This window comes from Drosophila montana, unplaced genomic scaffold (assembly GCF_035044405.1).
Source record: "Drosophila montana isolate Dmon_TW-CO22-7 unplaced genomic scaffold, ASM3504440v1 contig_1624_1, whole genome shotgun sequence".
NCBI classification, from domain to species: Eukaryota; Metazoa; Arthropoda; class Insecta; order Diptera; family Drosophilidae; genus Drosophila; species Drosophila montana.
Window position 1 is genome coordinate 3,074,355 of NW_026996559.1, and position 20,178 is coordinate 3,094,532.

The 20,178-nt window shown below is 39.7% G+C and overlaps 6 protein-coding genes across 7 annotated transcripts; 4 read left to right on the forward strand and 2 right to left on the reverse strand.

Annotated features, from left to right (window-relative positions):
- Window positions 1-28: 28 nt before the first annotated feature.
- Window positions 29-3,053, reverse strand: APC4 (anaphase-promoting complex subunit 4). Of its 2 annotated transcripts, none has more exons than XM_064699905.1 (5): window positions 2,865-3,053; window positions 2,152-2,794; window positions 1,921-2,091; window positions 1,674-1,836; window positions 29-1,615 (listed from the first exon to the last, which is right to left on the reverse strand). In XM_064699905.1, exons 1-5 carry the CDS (start codon window positions 2,974-2,976, stop codon window positions 314-316), a joined length of 2,391 nt encoding a protein of 796 aa, XP_064555975.1. In that variant the 5' UTR covers window positions 2,977-3,053; the 3' UTR covers window positions 29-313. The 2 variants fall into 2 exon arrangements, with proteins under 2 accessions (XP_064555975.1, XP_064555974.1); XM_064699904.1 differs by having other exon boundaries at window positions 1,915-2,091.
- Window positions 3,054-3,172: 119 nt separating this feature from the next.
- On the reverse strand, window positions 3,173-4,137 carry HP1b (Heterochromatin Protein 1b). Its single transcript, XM_064699909.1, has one exon. The coding sequence runs from the start codon at window positions 4,059-4,061 to the stop codon at window positions 3,432-3,434; it is 630 nt and encodes a 209-aa protein (XP_064555979.1). The 5' UTR covers window positions 4,062-4,137; the 3' UTR covers window positions 3,173-3,431.
- A 124-nt stretch (window positions 4,138-4,261) lies between these two features.
- Window positions 4,262-6,536, forward strand: LOC135440627 (U3 small nucleolar RNA-associated protein 6 homolog). Its single transcript, XM_064699906.1, has 4 exons — window positions 4,262-4,449; window positions 4,519-4,822; window positions 4,889-6,088; window positions 6,145-6,536. The coding sequence occupies exons 1-4, from the start codon at window positions 4,358-4,360 to the stop codon at window positions 6,376-6,378; spliced, it is 1,830 nt and encodes a 609-aa protein (XP_064555976.1). The 5' UTR covers window positions 4,262-4,357; the 3' UTR covers window positions 6,379-6,536.
- Window positions 6,537-8,460: 1,924 nt separating this feature from the next.
- LOC135440589 (protein snakeskin) lies at window positions 8,461-17,930 on the forward strand. The gene is made up of 3 exons (XM_064699842.1): window positions 8,461-8,628; window positions 16,697-16,814; window positions 16,899-17,930. Exons 1-3 carry the CDS (start codon window positions 8,587-8,589, stop codon window positions 17,117-17,119), a joined length of 381 nt encoding a protein of 126 aa, XP_064555912.1. The 5' UTR covers window positions 8,461-8,586; the 3' UTR covers window positions 17,120-17,930.
- Window positions 12,884-15,523, forward strand: LOC135440591 (uncharacterized). The gene is made up of 2 exons (XM_064699845.1): window positions 12,884-15,215; window positions 15,283-15,523. Exons 1-2 carry the CDS (start codon window positions 15,158-15,160, stop codon window positions 15,501-15,503), a joined length of 279 nt encoding a protein of 92 aa, XP_064555915.1. The 5' UTR covers window positions 12,884-15,157; the 3' UTR covers window positions 15,504-15,523.
- Window positions 17,931-18,516: 586 nt separating the features above from the next.
- Window positions 18,517-19,070, forward strand: LOC135440590 (acylphosphatase-1). The gene has a single exon (XM_064699843.1). The coding sequence runs from the start codon at window positions 18,684-18,686 to the stop codon at window positions 18,990-18,992; it is 309 nt and encodes a 102-aa protein (XP_064555913.1). The 5' UTR covers window positions 18,517-18,683; the 3' UTR covers window positions 18,993-19,070.
- The last annotated feature ends 1,108 nt before the right edge of the window (window positions 19,071-20,178 follow it).

The following is a 20,178-nucleotide window of genomic DNA, read 5'->3' on the forward strand; positions in this document are numbered from 1 at the left end:
GTGGGCTCAAAGTTAAATGTTTCAGCATTTTGTTGCATAAAGTTTAATTTAGACTCAACACGTGGTACGTGAACCGCTTGTTTTGAATTTTGTACATACATGTATTTTATAATTATAATATACTAAAATATTTCTTTGCTAATTAAAGTGAAGTAACAAGAAAAACAAATGAAGCGAAAAGTAATGAAAAGTAATGAGAATCTAATGCAATTTCACTGTTGGAAAATTGGTATTAACTTAGAGCGATTGATTTAACGATTGAAACGAGTCGTATCTATTCCGTTTTGCCTAATCATTCACTGGCCGGTTAATACTACGTCTCCGCTTTATCCGCTTCGTTGGAACCGGTAGCCAGCACAGACTCTTTGCTGATCTCTAAGAACGACGCTTGGGACATTTCCGTATCGTCCTCCTCCTCCTCTATCTCCATTTCGAATATGGTCATCTTGCGCCGGCGATCAGATAGAACGGTTGCCACCTTACGACTACCGGAGACGGCCAACATTTCACAGACACCGTCGAGGCCTTTAAATGTGGCCGCATCCGGTATATCGTGCACGCTGTGCGTCACCGTCGCCTCGGGTAACTTCATGAGGGGTGCCAACTGATGCTGTGTGCAGTGATTGCGCGATGCGCTCAACGAGAACTGAACAAAGTAGCTGTGTGGACGTACACCGGTCGCAGGCGTTGACGTCTGTGCCAGCATGGATATCGAGGATTCGTTGTAGAATTGGAGATCGACAAAGCGCAGATTGTAGTAGTCCTCCTGCAGCTGAGGCGTGAACGGGCCAGGCTGCAGCTGAACGCGCGTGCAGCGCAACAAGTAATCGTCGCCGCGACTGAATTCCAGCACCATGGCTTCTTGTAGGCTGAGTGTCAATGCCAGCATATCACATTTAGTCGCCTCGTGCACATGGTAGCTGCAAGTCACATAATCATAATTGGATTGCTGTTCCGGGTCAGCGGCAGATTCGGGGGGAATCGGTTGCAAATCACCGCATATCACAGCTGTGCTCAGTTTGAAGCTGCCACTAATGCTTTCCGTGGGCTTATGGAACACTGCGTCAATGGCGTTGAACATTTTGTCGCGCTGCTGTATCAGGGACAATTTCTTGTCATGAGGCACAAACAGGTTGCACTGCGCAAGGCATTCGTTTTCGGCGAGCAGGCGTGGCCAGAGTTCGTCTGGGTTCACTGTATGCAGCTGGGTTAAATATGAATTCTCCAGATATTGACCAACGCGCTCCAAATTGAATTTACTGCGCGGTGTCAGCGTCGGACTTGGACTGGCATCACCAGACGAATACTCTCCTGCTATTCCAGACGCCGTTGCTGATTTCTCCTCAATGACATCATCGCCCTCACATGGTTCCTGGATGTCTGGCTCCATGGCGCAAAAGAATTCAGCCAGGGCAACATTCTCCTTTCCGGTAAAGACCATATCATCGGGTATCTCTTGATGGGACAGACGCAGTATAGTGAATATGATCCAGGAGTGAAACAGCTTCATGTCATACACCAGCGTGTCAATCGTGCGCTGCAGCTCATGCACTTTCAGCAAATAGGAGCCGCAAGCGCGCATCGCCTCGCTGGCCACATCCGGCGAGATGAGTGCCTAAAATGGAACATTATTTTTAATTGGGATAAACTTCTTCGTTTCAAACAGGACAAACCTCAAAGAAATGCGTCATGCGTCCAAAGCCCGCAATTGTATTGAGGAAGTAAAACATGTTAATGGCGGCTCCGTTTAGTTGCTTGAAGACCAGGCCCTGCAAATTGTTGAGGCTCAGATCCACTGAGTTGGCTATCTTCTTGAAGCCCTTCTCCGTCAACGTTCTGTGGTATTGTGGAAAGAGAAGAACAAAGCGGCGGGGCCCATGAGCACTGTATACTGAGTGTAGGGACTTAACTCACTCGAACAGAAACTCCTCGACCTCCAGAGTGGCGTAACCGAATACGAGCAGCTCCAGAAAGTGTGCAGATATCATGCCATATGCCTGCGAATTGGCATACTTGGTCAGCTTGTTGTCCATTTCCAGTTGCACCGTCTCCCATGCTTCCGTTAGGCACTGTTGTGTGTCATTGATGTAACTATATATTAATGGATGGAGAAATTAGTTGCGATAATAGTCAATGCCGAGAGGAACTCACTTTTTGGTCTCAAGTATGTGGGCACAGTGGGAAGCCAGCTCCAGCATGGGTGATATGGAATCCTGCAGAACCTGATTATGAAAATGCAACAGCTTTAGCTGTTGGCCATCACGAAGAAGTGCATAAATGGCATTAAAGTCTCCATTGAGACGCACATCGTACACATCGAATTGATCCGGATTTAGTACATGCTGTGTGAGATCAATGCTGCCCGCCTGCAGGGCGCCAAGGAGCAGTAAATGCACTTTACCGCTGCGCATGATAACTACCAAAAAACAGGGTGAACCCTTGGGAAATGACTTCTGATCGAGCGTCTTCAGGCACGGATCGATATTGGTCAGTGGAGGCAGTTTCGGTAAATACCGTCTGTGCTTGTCCTTTGCACTGCATGTGTAGCTGTCGAGGCTCTCCTTTCTGTTGATCGCCTTACTGAAGTAAACCTTCTTGATGTCATCATCGTAGATTAGGCCCGATATTATGGTTTCGCTTTCGGCATCCAGTAGCGCCACCTTTCCATTGCTATAACCGACCGCTAACAGTGTCTCGTCCATTTGCCAGCTCAGTGAACGTACTCGCACATCTTCACCGGGCGTCGGGAAGGTGACGATTTTCTGCCAGTTCAGGCGCTGTATGATTACCTCACCTACAGAAACAATTCCATGCTCATGGTTGGATCAAGGATGGAAGGAAAAAAACAGCTGGATGCTACCTACCTTTCTCGGTGCCATAAGCAATAAGATCCATTTTGTTGTTCCACTCCATGCGCTCCACAATGCAACTCATGTTGCGTGCGCCAAGCAGCTTCATAGAGCTTGATTGAGCCATTATTTATTTAATTTTTATTTAAACTCACAACATTTGCCTTTGTAGTATCTTTATTTCTAGTTTGCCGGCTTGGCAGCGCAACTTATCGAATACATCGATTGCCCGCACTTGACGATTGGCGTTGCCAGATCGTATTTACTGTATGTTCGTAAAAAGGTAGTCTACGCAAACTTGGCTTAAGATAAAGAAACATTGCTATTTTAGTTATACATATTAAAATGTATGCTTACTTTATTTTAGAAATACGCTCAATTTTTTTTTGTTTTGTTTTTGTTGGCGCAATAAAGAACATGCCTGTATGTATATCTATGTATGTATGTATGATTATGTCTATGTTATTTGTATGTAAAAATGTAGGAGCGAGCATGTGCCTGTGTGTGTGTGTGTATCTGTGTGTATCCGTGCAGCTTTGCATGGCATTGTTTTTGCTGGCTTAACGAGTTCTGTGAAATGAACTAGACAGCGTCTCCGTTCCCTAATTCGGCGCCAGCGTCGGGTTTTATATTTTCATCGTTGATGCTGCCGCTCGGACTAGCGTCAGCGGTGCTTCCAGGTGTACTAACGCTTCCAGCGGCGTGTGCACTGCCACATCCGCTACCGGAGCCGTTACCATTGCCATTGCCAGTGTGCCAGGTTAGACGTTCCTCGTAAAATTGTATAACGACTTGTGGACATTTGACGTTCGCCAGCTTGGCGGGCACCAGATCGGCGTGATCGCTACCCTTCCACTTCATCAGAAACATTAGGTATCCGGATGAGTCGGTCGCACCAAGAATCTTTGAAGGCTCCAAGCCGCGATCAAAGCCAATCAACTTCTTTTGTTCGTCGGTATCTTCCTCCATGAACGATTTTCGCTTACTTCGTATTGAATCTGGTGTTGACGATGTGGAAAGGCGTTTTTTTGTCTCTTTTTTATTATTTTTTAATGATTCTTCAAAAGTTGCTATTAAATCCGGACAATCGAGATTTTCAACCGGCTCCCAAGTGTTTTCACTGCGTGGATACCCCTTCCACTTCAAATAATATTCTGTGCGACCATTAACTGTGCGTTTGTCCTCTACGCGCTCGACTGAGAATTCGGCCATTGCAATTTGCGTTTGTGTTTTTTGGAAACTTTATTTATTTACTGTAAATTAAAAGTTTTGTGTTTGAAAAAAGTGACCAGTTTCTAAGGTGTTTGGTATTTTGGGTGACCAAACTGCAAAAACGAACTAGAAAACAGATATCGCATAGCAATATCGAATTTAACACAGGGCTGCAAACAACTATCGATGACAAAACATTCTACAGCTGACTGGAAACGGCATGTGAACAACGTGCGCGACAGGCAAAAAAAGAAAAAACTTTAAATATTAATTTAAAGGCAATACAGTAATTCAACATGGGCGAGTTTATTGCAGAAATGCAGGAGCGGCTGCTGCCGGAGTATGAGCAAATGAAGCACTACCAAGTATTTACCCCAGACCAAATCAGGTAAGCAATTATGCGAATTAAAATAAATTGTAATATTTTTAATTTATATTGCAAATCTTTTATTTACAGAGAATGTGTACGCAAGCGCGAGCGCCTATTTTTAAATATAACCAAAAGCCATATAAATATGTCCGACTATTTGGAATTTATTGCATACGAGAAAACAATGCATAAAGCACTCACCGAAAAGGAGAAACTGACCGGCTTGAAGCTAAACGGTCTAAAAGCCTCCATTTGCATTCGGATTATGCGCATGTACAGGGAGATGCTTGCCAAGTTTGCCCACGAGCAGCCTCTATGGGAAAATTGCATAAAGTTCAGCAAGAAATCTGCTCCACAAGAGGTGGCTGGCATATACGAGAAGATGCTGTCGGTAAGTTTCTGTCAATAGTTAAAAAGTCAAAATGGAATTGGTAAAAATAAATTGTTCTCCCCGCAGTACCATGGAGGTGATCCACAAATTTGGATCAATGCCGCATTGTGGCTCTACGAATACAATCGTACCAATATTGCGCGCGTACAGGACATACTGTTGCGTGGTCTACAGCGACATCCTGCCTCGGAAGCGCTTAACAGCTGCTTTTTCAATATACAGCTAAAGGAGGCCGCCATGGCGGATAACAAACGTGATTTGGGCGACAACACGGTCTCAGAGCAGGACATACAAATGGAGCGCGTTGTGGCCGTCTATCGTAACAGCCTGTCCAACATTACAAATTTGGATTACTTCCTCAAATTGCTCGAATGCTGTGAGGATCACTCGGAGCTCACTGCCAGGCTACAGCATCGCATAATCGATGATATACAGACAAAGTTCTCACGTGAGCCGGCGCTGTGGGATGCGCTCGCGAAACGTGAGCTGCGTGGCTTTCACTTGGGTGATCTAATGAATATGGCGGAGAACGAAGACGACGCTGAGCCGATTGAGAAAAAGACGCGTTCAGACACGGTGCAAGTGTTTCAGTCACGATCGAAAAAGCGTTGCATTGAACTCTGCGTGACGGTCTACAAGGCGGCCGTCCAGCAGTTGCAGACGCAAGAAATGTGGAACTTGTATCTAGACGCCATGCTGGCGTTAAGTAGGAATCACAAATCGGAGCGTGCATTCATCCAACAGTGCCTGGCGACTGCGCTGCAAGATGGCCACCGCTCCCAGCTGATGCATGCCAGGCATTATGCCACGTTAAGCATGATACTGGGTAGCACCGATAACGGCGGAGAAGCCTGTGTGCGCATTTTAACCGAGGCACTGCAGCACGATGCATCGCTGCGCATGCACGAGCTGCTGCTGGCCGCCCATATCCGCAACGATGATGAACCTAGCGTTCACAAGTTGTTCAGCCAGGTGCGCCGAACGATGGGCGCCGCCGGCCTTTCCCTCTGGCACATGGTCATTGCCTATTATAGGGCGCGCAATGATAATCAGGCCAAGCGGCAGCTGAATGACATTTATACACAGGCCTGCAAGGAGACCTCGCCGGAATTTGCCGATCTGCGTTGCAGCTACTTGCGCTACCTGTGGCACGAGCATTCGCCGACCAAAGCGCGTGATGAATATGCCAAATTGGCGCAACAGCCGCCCATGTCTCTGCAGCTGCATCGCGAGATGGTCAACCTAATACAGAGCTCCAAACTGAAGGTAACACCATTATCATTACTTTATCAAACGTATTTAATATATATCGTTTATTTTAGGATTTATCTACAATTAAAGCCTGGCGCATGTGCTATGAATTTATGACCACATATTTTGGCAAGCGAGAGCCGAGTGTTTGGCTTGAATACATTGCCTTCGAGCGGGATCATGGAGAGGTCAAGAGCATTTCCCTGCTTAGCCGGCGTGCGCTCTCCACATTGGAACCACAGTTTGTGTCTATATTTGAAGCCGAGCGCGCAATGGCGCATGTTGGCATGGCCGTAACTAGATAATTAAGCTAGCTAGTAATTAGTTTTTGAATTTTATTTAAGTCATGTTTATGTTTATTTTTTATCAAAAACTTCCATCGAGAAATTCCTTTGGAAGCATCCTCAAAATAAAGTAGGATAGAAAATAAAATAATATTCCACAACCTGAGTATATGTGTAAATATATGGTGTAAATATGTACTTATCCAAAAGTTTAGCTACTTACGTATTGCCGTCTATTAGTATAAGAGCGAGAAAGAAAGTGTTATACATTTGTACATTCACATCACCAAAAGACAAGTATGTAGAGAGCGAGAGAGAGATAGCACTATCTCTTTCTCTCTCTCAAGTGAGTAAGTTACAGCAGAGATACAATTTTATTAGACTGACAACAAAACTGGTTTCTTACACATTACATTAGAATATATGGTTGGTGTTTCGGTTTACAGCTCCGACTCGGCTCGTAAAGCTTGTTAGCACATCCAAAGCCTAGGTTTTGCTTCAAAACTGTAGTATATTTTCTAAGCTTTAATGTAACAATTGAAATTTTAATTTATTTCCCGTCCAATTGAAACAAAGAAATTGTTGTATATATTTTGCGGGCTAAAATGTATCTCTACCCAATGGTGGTATGTACTCAATATGGTCACATAAATTGAATAGTTGGGGGCCTAGTTATTTATTTTGAAGTAACCATATTGGCTTTGGTTGTATTTAGGAACAGTTCGGTTTAAATTATAAAATAAATAGGTATTCTGGATTCGAACCGGTTCAGCTTAAATCGGGTTTGCTCCTTTCTCATTATCACAGTGTGAAAACCTTAACAAATTGTGTTCTTTTTAAATTTTCCGTGCAACAACAAGCAAAATTAGTCTGCGTCCATTAAAGATTATATATGTAAACATAAGTACATATATATATATATACTAGCGGTATACCCCGACCTTGCCCGTGGCACGCATAAAATAAATTCCCTCAAAGATCTTTGAAAATCAGTTTGAAACCGAAACAAAAAACTTTCATACAGCTGTTTTCCGCCAATTTACCACGGTTGCGGGTGGAATTTCCCAAAACGCTGAAACACTTTCAGTAAACTCTTATTTAGAGCTTTGAAAATAAGTTTGAAGCAAATCGGACAAAACTTAAAACGTCGCCCAACAAATCTTTGAATCGCATTTCTTACGAGGAGGCTTGCATTCCGCGAAAAGTGTGAAACACGTCTCAAATGATTTTTCATATACATTTTTGGTAATGAATTTGAGCGTGAAGCGTCACCCACCAAATCTTTGACCCCCATTTCTACCAAGAAGGCATAGATTTTCCAAGAAGTGTGAAACACCTTAAATGAATTTGAACAAAACCCTTTGAAAATCAGTTTGAGGCCGATCGGATGGTAAACAAAAAAGTTTCATACAAACGTTTTTCGCGATGCGAAAAATTCCACATGCGGGTGGAATTTCCCGAAACCCCGTCTTAACGTGCACCTTCTTCATTTAAGGTAATTACAGTGAAAATTTCAGCTTCTTAGCTCTTACGGCTTGGGTTGTGCGTTGATCACCAATCAGTCAATCAGTCAATCAGTCAGTCAGTCAGTCAGTAAGGACGAAAAGTTTTATATATAGAGATATTGTATTTATATATGAAGTCCGTCTTCAATAACATGTTGTAAAAAAATCAAAATAATAGCATAAAGAGCACAAAAAATATACAGAAAAACTTCTAAAAAGTTTGGAAAAAGTTTAGTTATTTCATTTAAGCCGTATTATAATCCTTAATTTTGATTGTTAACGTTAATTTATCGGTTTTGGGAAAGAGTCCTGATATTCTGCAAATACGTAGATGTACATACATATTTATAATTTATTTACATACATGTGTAAATAGTTAGTATTTGGCTATTGATGTTGATAAGAATAAGAGTATTTGTGTGAATGCGTACAAAATACATAAATACGCAGACCAGTTGCTGTCGTTAACGTCGATAGCATTGTCGCTGTCCGCAGTCGCAGTCGCTGTCGCTGTCGGCAGTCGCTGCCGCCATCGCCGTCGCCGTCGCCGATGGACGCTGCCTAAGTTGCCTGAGCTTTGGATGCGCGCGCTGGCGCTGCTTTTGTTTAGTCAGTTTTCGCACAGCGTTTGGGCAAGACGTGTACACAGGTCGAGCGTGAGTGGGAATAAACCAAAAGCTAAAGCATTTAAAAAGCGAAGTACAAACGTCATAAAGGAAACACCATGGAGTTTAACAACCGTTTGCTATTAAAGATCATCGAGCTGGTAAGTGCAACCACTGATCAGTCAATTCTATACATATGTATGTATTCTGTGTGTGACTATCTATATCTATGCGACTCACAATGACTCTCTGTATCTACGCTTTGAGTCCTTTTCATCAGTTGTTGTCTTGACTATCGCTTCGTAACAGACAAATCTGCGCTCGTTTGTGTTTGTATTGCCTGCTGCTCCCTTTTGCTCCCTTTATGTCGTTCTCTTTCTTTTTCTCTTTCCCCTTTCACCTTACTTGAAACAACTCCTCTTGCTGGCTGCTGAGAATATTGTTGCTGTTGTTTTGATTTATTTTTCTTTGCTTATTTCTACCCTTGCGCCAGTTGCCTTGAAGCAACCGGTTTCCATTGGCCAGACTCGTTTTCATTATTGGTCATGACTTCATTTGAGGTTCTGTTTTTGGAAGTTTTTGTTTTGCTTTTGGTTTTGTGCTTCCTTTTTCATGGCATTAGCACTCGTAACTGCGTAGTTCTCTAATGCGTGCTGGCGCATTAGTCTTTTGTTATCCCAAGCCGGGCATGATGTCATTAATATTGTGAGATCTTAAGATCAACCGTATAAAAGTTACCCCCCAAACAATTGGTCGCTTGTTTCTCATGGTTGCCAAAGAATATTAAAAAAAAAAAACCCATTCATTGGATATGACTTCCGGCGAACAATGCCGAGATGATGCTGTCCATGATGTCACCGTTACGTAGTCTGGTTTTTTTATGCCGACTTGTTTATTTATTTGCTTGTTTGAAGCGCGAAACGACTTACTTTGGCTTCAATTGCGATTTCTGTATTGTTTTGTACAAATTGTTATAATATATAATAATAATAGGCAAATTGTTTTAGAATATATGCACATACATCTGTATATTTAAATGGTCATTGCATTTTGGTTTTCACTGGAGTTTATCAGCTGTTGTTGTTTATTATTCATGTGCATTATTGGCATTCCGGTTGTACTCATTCGAGATATTGATAACGTCGTTTCACAACGGTGCAACATGACGCATGCCACTTTGTGCATGGATCTTGTGGCTTTGTGCTTATCGCACAGCCTGAATGACTTCATTATTGCTCTTTAGATTTGATTACCTAGGTCCGTGGATCACAGTTAAATATAGGGCATTGACTTTGCCTTGGATGCTTTCACATACATATCATGTGCAAATTTGTCGCTTAATTGACCGACTATTTTAATCTTGACTTTCAATTGAGCTCTTTATAAATGCGTTTATTGTCACGAAATATGTTACGCATTCACGACAAGTTAAATATACTCTAAAGCTGTCATTAGAATCATTACTCGAATAAAAAAGTGAATAAGATACATACATACATGTATGTGGCTAGAAGCCTAGATCGAATGGGAACATAATCTGTATAGATTGTTTTCGCATAAGCATTATTTATAATGAATGAGTTTTTGTTAGGTCAAGAGTGTTTCCAAGTGTATTTAGAATTCGGCATACAGAAATGAATAGTTCTTGTTGCTCTCCTTGTTCATGCTGTACGTAAACAAAAGTTGACATAAAAAATGAATCATAATATGATCCACATTTTTATTAAGGTTAACTGTGTTTGGATATTAATCCATGTTAACGTTATGGCCATATGGCTAGATCAATATGTGTATACTGTTGCGACGTGATTGTGTTGCATGTGTTACGGCCCATGACCACACCTTAAAGGTATACGGCTTAGTTTTGTGGCTTTAGCTGACTAATTAAATGAATTAAAATCAAACTGAGACGCGCCTCAAATCGTACTGGCACGTAGTCAGCGGCAGTTGATCACGAACTGATGATGATGATGGTGATGATGATGATGATGTCATAATAGCAAGTGCGAGCGCAAACGGATTTACATTACGCATACGCCATGTGCGCTAGTGGGGCAGCCGACAAAGGTCGTAGCTGCGGGCGCTGCATTGAATAAACAACAACAAAAACTCGGTGTGAGCGGCATAGCTGATTTTCAATATATATTATTTTTGCCGGTGGGTCGCTTAATGAGCTGACCAGCAGCAGCAGCAGCAGCCAGTGCTGACGCATCAGACCCGATCGGGGCACATTTTTGGCCAAATATTTGTTATTGGCTTATGGATCGCTGGTCATGGGAAAGAGCTCAAAGCGTTGCAGATAACGTACCGGCAATGATTGTTTGCATTAGATACTATGTACATACTATATATACAAAAAGCGTGTATAGTGTGACCCCGCCTATAAGTTCTTTGCTTTTTGGCGAAAAAAAAAACAAACAAACACAAATCTGCGAATACACTCACAAATTTATTTACGAGCTAATAAATGTTTTAACTGGCGCTATTTGTAGCGCATTTGTTAATTTCACAATTGGCCATTCATTGTTGCTGTTTTCGGGGCGTTGTTGCCACCAACCCCTAACAATGTTCGGGTCGTTCAGCTAGTTCAGATCGTTCAGCTCGTTCAGCTCGGTCGCGGGGCATTGGCCAATGTCAGTGGCGTGTCAGCGTCATATAATTAATTGCCAAATGCCTTTAACTACGTACAAAGCGCACCTGATTTCCAATAAAATTGATATATGGGCATGGTACGAAACGGCGGCGCTTAATTTGTACAAGTTGCTCGGCTATATTTAGGCCAAAAAACAGCCGCTGGGCCTCACTTTGGCCAGCCAAATAGGCGGGTTTCATAATTACTGGAAATTCCCAATTTCTGTTTCTTTTTCGTGCTTTAGCCTGGCAATTGTAAACGAACCAAGTAACGATCTTCAACACATGCAAATTGTGTAAACTAAATAGACGAAATGTACACAGTCCATTTTCCATTGAATTTTCCTTAAACTGATTTTTGAGCAGCATTTCGCAAACGTAAAACTTGGAAGTTGTCGAAAGTTTAGTTCAGAGATAAAGGCAAATACATACAATGATTACATCTATAAGAAAGCTCTCAAAAGTAAAAGCTGTTAGATAGCTTGATGTCTATTATTATTATTTTTAAACATCATTCCCTTAGTCATTCGCTTGGTAGACATCAGAAGGCACTGATCGATTCCAGCGCAAAAATAAAAAAAAAGGAAAAAAAATATTATTTTTAAGCTGATTTTGGCTGGAATTGGTCAGCTCTCTGCTCTTCGACAGGGATAATTCCCTGTTAAATAGTTGTGCTGATGCAAAAACGTATTTTTGTATTCATCTGTTTTTCTTATTGTTTTTTTGATAGTACAAAAAATCTGCCTGGTAGAGGCCTCATAAAACTGTTGACTGCCTAAATATTTGTAAATATAGATATTCTTTATACACAAATTGTATTTTTTATAATGCTTTTTTTTTCGCAGCCTTGAAATTTGTAATATTTTTTTATTATAAACAAATCGTTACACTATTAAGTCGCATGATAATAGTATTATATTTAGACCAAAGTTCTTGCTGATCAAAAAAATTTTAACTAAATTTACATATATAATATTGCTTGCCAGCTATAAACCGAAAATCGGGCACTTCAAAGTCATCTGCCAAGATCGGCAGACGCAAAAGATATTCAAAGTTTTCAGAAAGGTATAAAGAACATTTTGTAGGACAATTAACGATTGGGATTGGCTTTAATTAATTGCAAAAATAATATGCAACTAAAATCAATATTAATAACTTTATTTTTGCGACGTGGAGTTTTACAAATTTTTCGGTGAAGCTTTTCGAAAGTTCCAAAACGCGTTTTCAGCCCAAAAGTCATTAATGTCAAAATTAATCAATTTTTCTATTGTAATCAAATGGGCCGCCGCAAGGCCCAAGTTCATATTTGTACGCAATTTGTCTCACGAATTGGTAATCAAATATTTAAGAGTCCATAAAACCAGATGGCCATGCCAAAATACGTTAGAGGCATTTTAATTTAGGTAATTGCCAAAATTTGTTGAGCTATAAATAAGTAAAGAACATTGTAATAATAATAATTATTATTGGTATTTCAATTGTTATTATTATTTTAATTTTCTTCGTCTTCTTCTTATCATTATTAATTTGTTAGTACTCTTTTTATTTTTATAATTTTTATTAATGTAATTTTCATTTTTTTATTATCTCATTTTTAAATTTTTTGCTATTTTATTATTATTTTTTCTATTATTTTATTCTAATTTTCATTATTATTATTACTATCATTATTATTATTATTATTATTTCTATTTGAATTATTATTATGCTAATTATTTTATTTGCTGTTTTAAAGTTTACAAATTTAAATTTTTAATCAGAATGTTTATGTTTGTTTAAGTTAAGCGTCATAGAAATGTATCCATAATTTAAAAAAGTAATTTGGAAATCATAAAAAATTGCTTATATTAATATAAAAACGTTAGAATTATTTTTGCTGTATTAGACGGAATTATTCCACCCAAATTCATAAAAAAAAAACACGCCTGAAATACGAGCCTGGATTTTGGGTTTTTATACTGAAACATTTGCGGCTATTTTTTGTTGTGAAGAGCTAAATGCTTGTCTCTTGCCAATTAGGCAATAAATAAAGTAGAATGTGACTGGCATATGCAAACAAATGTGCGCAACATTTGGTAATTATTGACATCATTTGAGCCAATTTTATTTGCTGCTAATGGGCGTGACATAAACAATAAGCCGCAAATATAGATACACATATACACACGTAGATACATATATATATATATATATGTGCATATATCTAGTCCGATATGACCATGAGCCTGTGTTTTTTATCTCAAAGCCCCTAAACATGCTACCTTAATGACTTTTTGTTGTTCTTGTTGTTGTTGTTGTTGGCAGCTCGCATTACAAATCAAACAATTGGCGGCTTGGAGTGTGGGCGCCCTGACAGGATATGTTGTTTTGTCCCATCCTTTTAGCTGGCAATTAGCGGCCTCTAACGGCGTTTCTAATTGATTGATTGATTGCTCCAGAGACCCGGCCACACTTATAACAAGGGAGCGTTCGCATTTCCAACAGGCGTAGCTCTCTCTCCATCCCCTATACATACATATATATATATATATATATATATGTTTAAATCTATATTGTATGTGCGACTAAAGGTAGTTAGCTAGTTAGATCCATTTGTTGACACTGCGAGCGCTAAATGGCTCATCAATATTACGCCCATTTGCCATATCAATATCTAAATAATTTCCATATCTGATAAGCAAATTGGTTTCAGACACATCGAACTCGCAGCGCTCACTTTCCAGAGTTGGCAATCGCGTATGGCGTTAAGTCCGCCGACTTTTGCCGTATTAAATGACAACAGGCAATACGACTTGTGATAACATATGAATGCCACTCGACTTAAGTGCTGCTTCTTCTACGAAACTGATAGATAGTTGGCAATTAGCTTGTTGGATGTGCTTCTGAATGTTCTAAAGTGCGCATCTGGCTCTCAAGTTGAATTTAATTTCAATTTACCAAAACTTCAAGTCCACTTTAGGGTTAACTTATTTACTTAGCCAAGATGTTCCTTTAACTTAGCTTAAGTATTTTAGGTTTTATAAAGTGATTGTAAAGTCAATATTAAATCTAGCTACTTAAACTAGAAATTTAATTGAAAAATTCTGAAGTAAAGTTTTCCATACAGCTTTCCAACTTCCTTGACTAAAATTGAACCGAATTTCATGCAGAATATACTTTTAATTAACTTCCAAATATTATTTGTTCCTATCTTGGATTCCAGTTTTACTCCAGACACTTTGATAATTCATGAATTATTAAAATCAAGGCAAAATTTGGCTTTGAACCGAACCGGTTCGTACTAAGAATTCCAATTTATTTTCTACCATGAATTACCCCAAGAGCAATCCAAACCTAGACTCAGTCTAGAAAAACCAAATAGCTTGTATCCAAATTGGATTTATCTTACCAAACGCAGTAGATGCCAATTTTGAGTAGAAATCAAAAGTTTCTTCGTTTTCCTTAATATTATAAATATCGATTTCAAATAATATTTTTAAGCATATCTCTATAGATATGGACATTAAATTTGGTGTACTCATTTATTTGGATACCTCATTCAGCCTATAATAGAAAAGCAAATTATTAATAAACGCATACAATCTATCGGTTATACGATTTATGCCTTAAATTTAATAAGGATCGGAGCATAAACTTTTTATATGGTTCGAGTTTTGCCTGGGCTGGTTTTGGTTAACTGTTTGGGTTAAGGACTCGGCATATTGTACATAAATAAACTTAAAGTCCGGGCTCGAAGCCGTTTTGCAGTCTTCGTTTTGACATTAAAAACAATTTAAAATAAATTAAAACAACTTTCGAAAGCGTTATTATCAAGCTCTTTGAGGTTTTCTATTATCTATCTATAAATTTACTGTACCAACTTCTGTGTCTGTCTGTATCTGTGTGCCTCCTGTCCCACATTGTCCGTTGTCAGTTGTCAGTTGTCCGTCGTCCGTCGTCCGTCGTCCGTCGGCGAGCACAGCATCTCATCGAAGTTTCGAGCCCTCGTCACAGATCTTCACCGCCAGCATCATTATTTTGATTGAGAGCGTGGCGGATCACAGCTACAGCAGCCAGGCGATGCTGGTCTGTGGAACGCTGACCGGCTATCTGATCATATGCAGTGTCCTGAGCATAGGTAATATTGTGATTGTGGAGATGCGATGCCTGTCGGCCGTTAGCCTGAATTGCCACTTCAATTGCAGGACACTTGGTGGGCGCCAAACAGGACAAGCGCATCGATATACTCTTCACGGTAGCTGGCTGTGTGCTCTTCGTGTCCACCGGCGCCATCATACTCGATCGCTGGATGAACTGCTATGAGATTGCCAGCGAAAAGAACACCATCTTGGCCTCGGGCGTGTTGGCCTTTGCCACAGCCGCCATTTTTATCGCTGACACATTCATCATATTTCATGCCCAATAAAAGTTGCGGAAGCCAAAGCAGTTTCAACCAGATTATGTACTTTTTAAGCGGAATTTGGGATGAATCACATGGGTCACATTTATTAGAAATATTAGCCAGTATTAGTCATGAAACACAGCTTCATTTTTTGCTAATTAAAAGTCCAATTTATGTACTTAAACTATATTAACTATTTCAAGTTGGAATTTAAAAATATTTATGACAAAGTGTATAATAGGGAAGGAATATATATATATATCAGGGCTGATAAATGGCTGTAACCCGAAGCGGTTCGAATCTAGAAACGAAACCGGAACCAAGTCATATTTTCACCCTGATCCTATTAAAATTGAGTAAAAAGAATATAATGCTTTTGTGCAAATGTATGTAACAGGCAGAAGGAAGCATCTCCGACCCCATAAAGAATATATATTCTGGAATAGAATCAATAGCCGAGTCGATCTAGCCATGTCCGTCTGTCTGTCCGTCCGTCGGTATGTATGAACGCGTCGACATCAGAACGTAGTTCCTCCTAGTACCCGCGCAGTACGAGTTTGTTTCCGATAATCGACAACTTGCCCCGTTTCCAAGCAATCGATAAAAATCGATACCGATACTTTTATTTTGTAGCTATCAACACCGACATAAGTTTCAAGTCGATAGCTTTTAAGGTGAGAGACTAGTTCGCATAGAAACAGACAGACGGACAGACAGACAGACGGACGGACGGACGGACGGACGGAAAGACATAGCTATATGATCTAGGCTGTTGATGCTGATCTGGAAAATATATTCTTTATGGGGTCGGAGGTGTCTTCTTCCTTGCGTTACACATTTCATGATAAGATTATAATGCCCTCTACCAGAGTATACAAATATGTGACAAACAAGGTTTGTTCGTGAACTGACACTCAAAGCAGGGAGCTGGTTCGAATCCAAAACTGAATTGCTGGGAATTTTGGCTGGATTTGTAACGCTGATAAATTTGATTGGGCATTTGAAAGTCTATATCGAATCGGCTGTTATTTCCAATCAATATGATATATACTTTACTCAGACGAAGACGTCTCATTGCTTGGCAGAATCTTAATATCTTCTACAAGAGTTCTGCAAGGTAAAAAAGATTTTTTTATATTTTTATTTGTTCGGAAGGCTCCATTTATTAACCAAATAGCTAAGTAATTGTTATTGTTCATGTTTTATTATAATCCTAGGGCATTGCCATTGCCTGCGTCGTGCTCTATGAGGTTGTCGGGGATCTGAGCAAGCGTCCATTGATTGTCTGCGGCACCATTGGCGGCTTCACAATCATCTGCGCCGTGCTGCTGATCGGTGAGTATATATATGAGATGTCCACAGATTTGTATGGACCTCGACTTGATGATGCATGCCTAATCCTTAATTCTCTTCGCTTAGGACACGTGATCAATTCGGTTGTGGAGAAACGCCTCAATGCCCTTATCTCGCTGCTGGGCTGCATTCTGTTCGTGGCCTCCGGTGCACTGGTCATTGATGAGTGGCATGATATGTACGATTTCTTGAAGGATCGCAAGCGCAATGCCATCGCCGCCGGCTCGCTGATGATCATCAATGGCGCCGTCTTTCTACTGGATACGCTATCCATCTGCAGAACGTAAGCCCCAAAAACCAAGGGGTATTCACCGTGTCTCTTTTTTTGTTTTTTTTTTTTTGTGAATCGAAATTCTCATGGCTTCTGTGTGGGTCATTAAGCGAACAATGAATCTTCTGTAAATCTATATGAATATCGTGTACACCCATCTATATACTTATATGCATTTTTTTTTATACATGTCAAATATACCTATATCCTATATCTAAATGGCACTCAAGTTAAAGTCTGTTGTGCACGAACAAGAAACTGGCTTAAACGAATATCAAACTGTTAACAGGAATCCATTAAATATATGGCTATATATATATATATATATATATACTTGTGTATGTAAGAGTATGTCTATGCTTATGTTTGTGTGCAACTTGCTATCTGTTTAATCTGGAACTGGTCATGTCTTATATAATAATTGCGCGCTATTTCGTACGTTCCACTGTCATGGAAATTGCGCATAATTGCGTGCAGCGAATTTTCGAAGCTTTCTGGGAAAACTGCTTGAAATCACCTCGCGTGACGTCACGTGCCAAGCCGCTGTTAGCCTCACCTGCCCTTGAGAACAACTCACATTTGCTTTCCATTCCATTCAAAAATCAAGCCTTACACGTTTTTAAAGTAGTTTGACAAAAAAGATTCGTTTTTTATTTTGAATTTACATTTTTATCGTCAAATCTATTCTACAGACATATCTTTATTCTTTGTGAAACCATATTATACTTCTGTGCAGGGCTTATTTAGATTTAAACAGCATTTTATTAAATCATAAATTGTATTAAAAGTGGATATTTGGTATATTAAAAGAACACACTCTAAATATATATGGATTATTCTTGCCAAGTCTTATTATCATGCTCAAATCTTGTAATATATAGAGTATGAATATTCTTTGAGCGAAGGAATTAATAGGGAATATGCCAAGCAAACAAATACGACTTTCATTAAGCTTTGCTTCAACATAGGTTTTACATCAAGTCGATTTTAAGGGTATTTTTGCGTCGGTGCGTTCTACGTCTTATGTTAATTACCTTATTTGTAGCATTGTCTCCTGTGTGTGTCTCTCGTGATTTTTTGTTGTTGTTGTTGTCGCCGTCTTTGTTATTTAATAAAGCAATTTATTTAATTTATAATCATTTTATGTTCAACCCCTTCCCCTCATGTGGCCCCTCTAGGCGCACCGTGGTACCCGTCTTAAGGGAAGAGTCGACGAGAAACAAAGTCGAGATAAATCGCTTTTAGACTGAGATACGAATTACGCTAAGCAGTTACATTCTACGGCGACTTGATGTCAAAAAAGACTTGAAACCGAGTTGTGATTTAAATTAATTTAATTTTGTTTTCGTTATAATTATATTACGTACCAATTTACACTAAGTAGCAAGTGCGAGACATTTGTCAATTTTATTTTTTTGTTGTTGTCATTTTATTGCCCGACTGTTTTCAGTTTCTGATCTCTTACTAAGATCAGCGCATTTTTGGTGTCTTACGGAATCTTAGGATCCTAGCTTAGTTCAGAGCAGGCTTTAGAAATTATTTCACAGCATCTACGATAATATTAAATTAACCCAGGCAAAATGGCAACTCACGAAGCCAAGCCAAAGATCATGGCCTGCGATTTTGAGGTCCGTGGAAAAGTGCCAAAGGAGGCGTTTGAACTGTTCGCCGTAGCCCAGGCAAAACTCTTGGGACTACGTGGCTACATAACCCGGGTCTCCGAAGATTTCTACAAGGGCCAGCTGCAGGGTGAGGGCAAGGTAATTGAGGCCTTTCAAAAGGTCATCGCTTCGGCAGCCGAATACGTGTCTGCCGTTAAGGAGTTCATCATAAAGAATATGAAAACTATCGAAGAGTATACCTATAAGGCGTTTGAGGTTAGAACGTAAAAGGATTCTCACAGGATCAGACGTCCTTAATGTGGTGTTATTAAAATCGAACAGTAAAACAAAAGTCTGCATTGACTACTTTTTAGTGTGTCTTTTGTGGCTGATCAAAAAAGTGTTAAGTATTATGTGGCACTTGTTTAATGTCAGCTAAAACAGCTAAAGGCTAGGTAAGTTTTTCATTGAATAAGCTCTATAAGGTAAGATCTTAAACAACATATTGCTAGCAGGGCTGGAAATATTCCGTTTTACTAAAAGTATCCCAAGCTTTAAACATTAAAACATATATATATATATATACATATATATATCATAGTATGTATTTATAATACATACACTGTAAATTTAACCTTTTAACATCTACATATATGCCTAGACAAATGTTTAGGGTAAGTTATTTACGCTTTGGGACTGGGTCTCCATCAAAAGGTTTTTTGAACCAAACCCTTTTTTGTAGAAGATTGGTCTTTCGGATATGGGATATTGGGCAACTATTTCGTTTAAAGGTTCGATTCAAAGTAAAAATAAATTCGGGTTTCCGGGCTCGGACTGGTTCAGCTTAAACCGATTTGCAGCCTCGACTATTAGTTGGAGTTCCTTTTGTGGTGGGTGTAGTCACATAGAATTCTTATAAAATTACTCTTCATTTACATATTTAATGCAGAAATCAAATCAGTTAAGAGCTCAGTGATGCGTGTATCTTCCGCTTGAGTTTAAATTCTATTAGCCAATGCTGGCAGGGGCCAGCTTTTTGCATGCTAATCGAATAACTCAGCGTCGACGACCAGATCGTGATTATATTTCGAATGATATTGAAGCGTTTCGATCCATACATATATCAATACCCATGTATCTGTCCTGAAAGCAAGTACAGTAAATCTGCCACAACAGTCTTTCTGAAAAGTCTCTTGACTGACTTTTTTCTTGGATAAGCTACTGATGTTTCTACCTGTGTGTGGGTGTTGATATGAATACACACTGTATATGTAAGTCTTTGATGAAAATCAGAATATGGGCTATGACAATCTATCACAAGCAAAGCGAAGTTCAACAAAATCAACGTTATAATTTTATGGGTCAATTTGCGGACGGCCATTACGAATGTACAGTTGTACAGGTAAATATTCGTACAAACATTCTTATGTATACACGTAATGCATGTTTGAGCACTAAGCCATATGCGAAAAAG

Bases quoted from the DNA above. Each gene is read 5' to 3' on its own strand.
- APC4 (XM_064699904.1), bottom strand. From the start codon at position 2,976: ATGGCTCAATCAAGCTCTATGAAGCTGCTTGGCGCACGCAACATGAGT. The intron at 2,092-2,151 runs GTGAGTTCCTCT...ATTAATATATAG, and splicing joins CACATACTTGAGACCAAAAA to TTACATCAATGACACACAAC. The intron at 1,616-1,673 runs GTTTGTCCTGTT...GTTCCATTTTAG, and splicing joins GCATGACGCATTTCTTTGAG to GCACTCATCTCGCCGGATGT.
- LOC135440589 (XM_064699842.1), top strand. From the start codon at position 8,587: ATGGAGTTTAACAACCGTTTGCTATTAAAGATCATCGAGCTG. The intron at 8,629-16,696 runs GTAAGTGCAACC...TTATAATCCTAG, and splicing joins TATTAAAGATCATCGAGCTG to GGCATTGCCATTGCCTGCGT. The intron at 16,815-16,898 runs GTGAGTATATAT...CTCTTCGCTTAG, and splicing joins CTGCGCCGTGCTGCTGATCG to GACACGTGATCAATTCGGTT.
- LOC135440591 (XM_064699845.1), top strand. From the start codon at position 15,158: ATGCTGGTCTGTGGAACGCTGACCGGCTATCTGATCATATGCAGTGTC. The intron at 15,216-15,282 runs GTAATATTGTGA...CTTCAATTGCAG, and splicing joins ATGCAGTGTCCTGAGCATAG to GACACTTGGTGGGCGCCAAA.
- LOC135440627 (XM_064699906.1), top strand. From the start codon at position 4,358: ATGGGCGAGTTTATTGCAGAAATGCAGGAGCGGCTGCTGCCGGAGTAT. The intron at 4,823-4,888 runs GTAAGTTTCTGT...TTCTCCCCGCAG, and splicing joins TATACGAGAAGATGCTGTCG to TACCATGGAGGTGATCCACA. The intron at 6,089-6,144 runs GTAACACCATTA...CGTTTATTTTAG, and splicing joins TACAGAGCTCCAAACTGAAG to GATTTATCTACAATTAAAGC.
- HP1b (XM_064699909.1), bottom strand. From the start codon at position 4,061: ATGGCCGAATTCTCAGTCGAGCGCGTAGAGGACAAACGCACAGTTAAT.
- LOC135440590 (XM_064699843.1), top strand. From the start codon at position 18,684: ATGGCAACTCACGAAGCCAAGCCAAAGATCATGGCCTGCGATTTTGAG.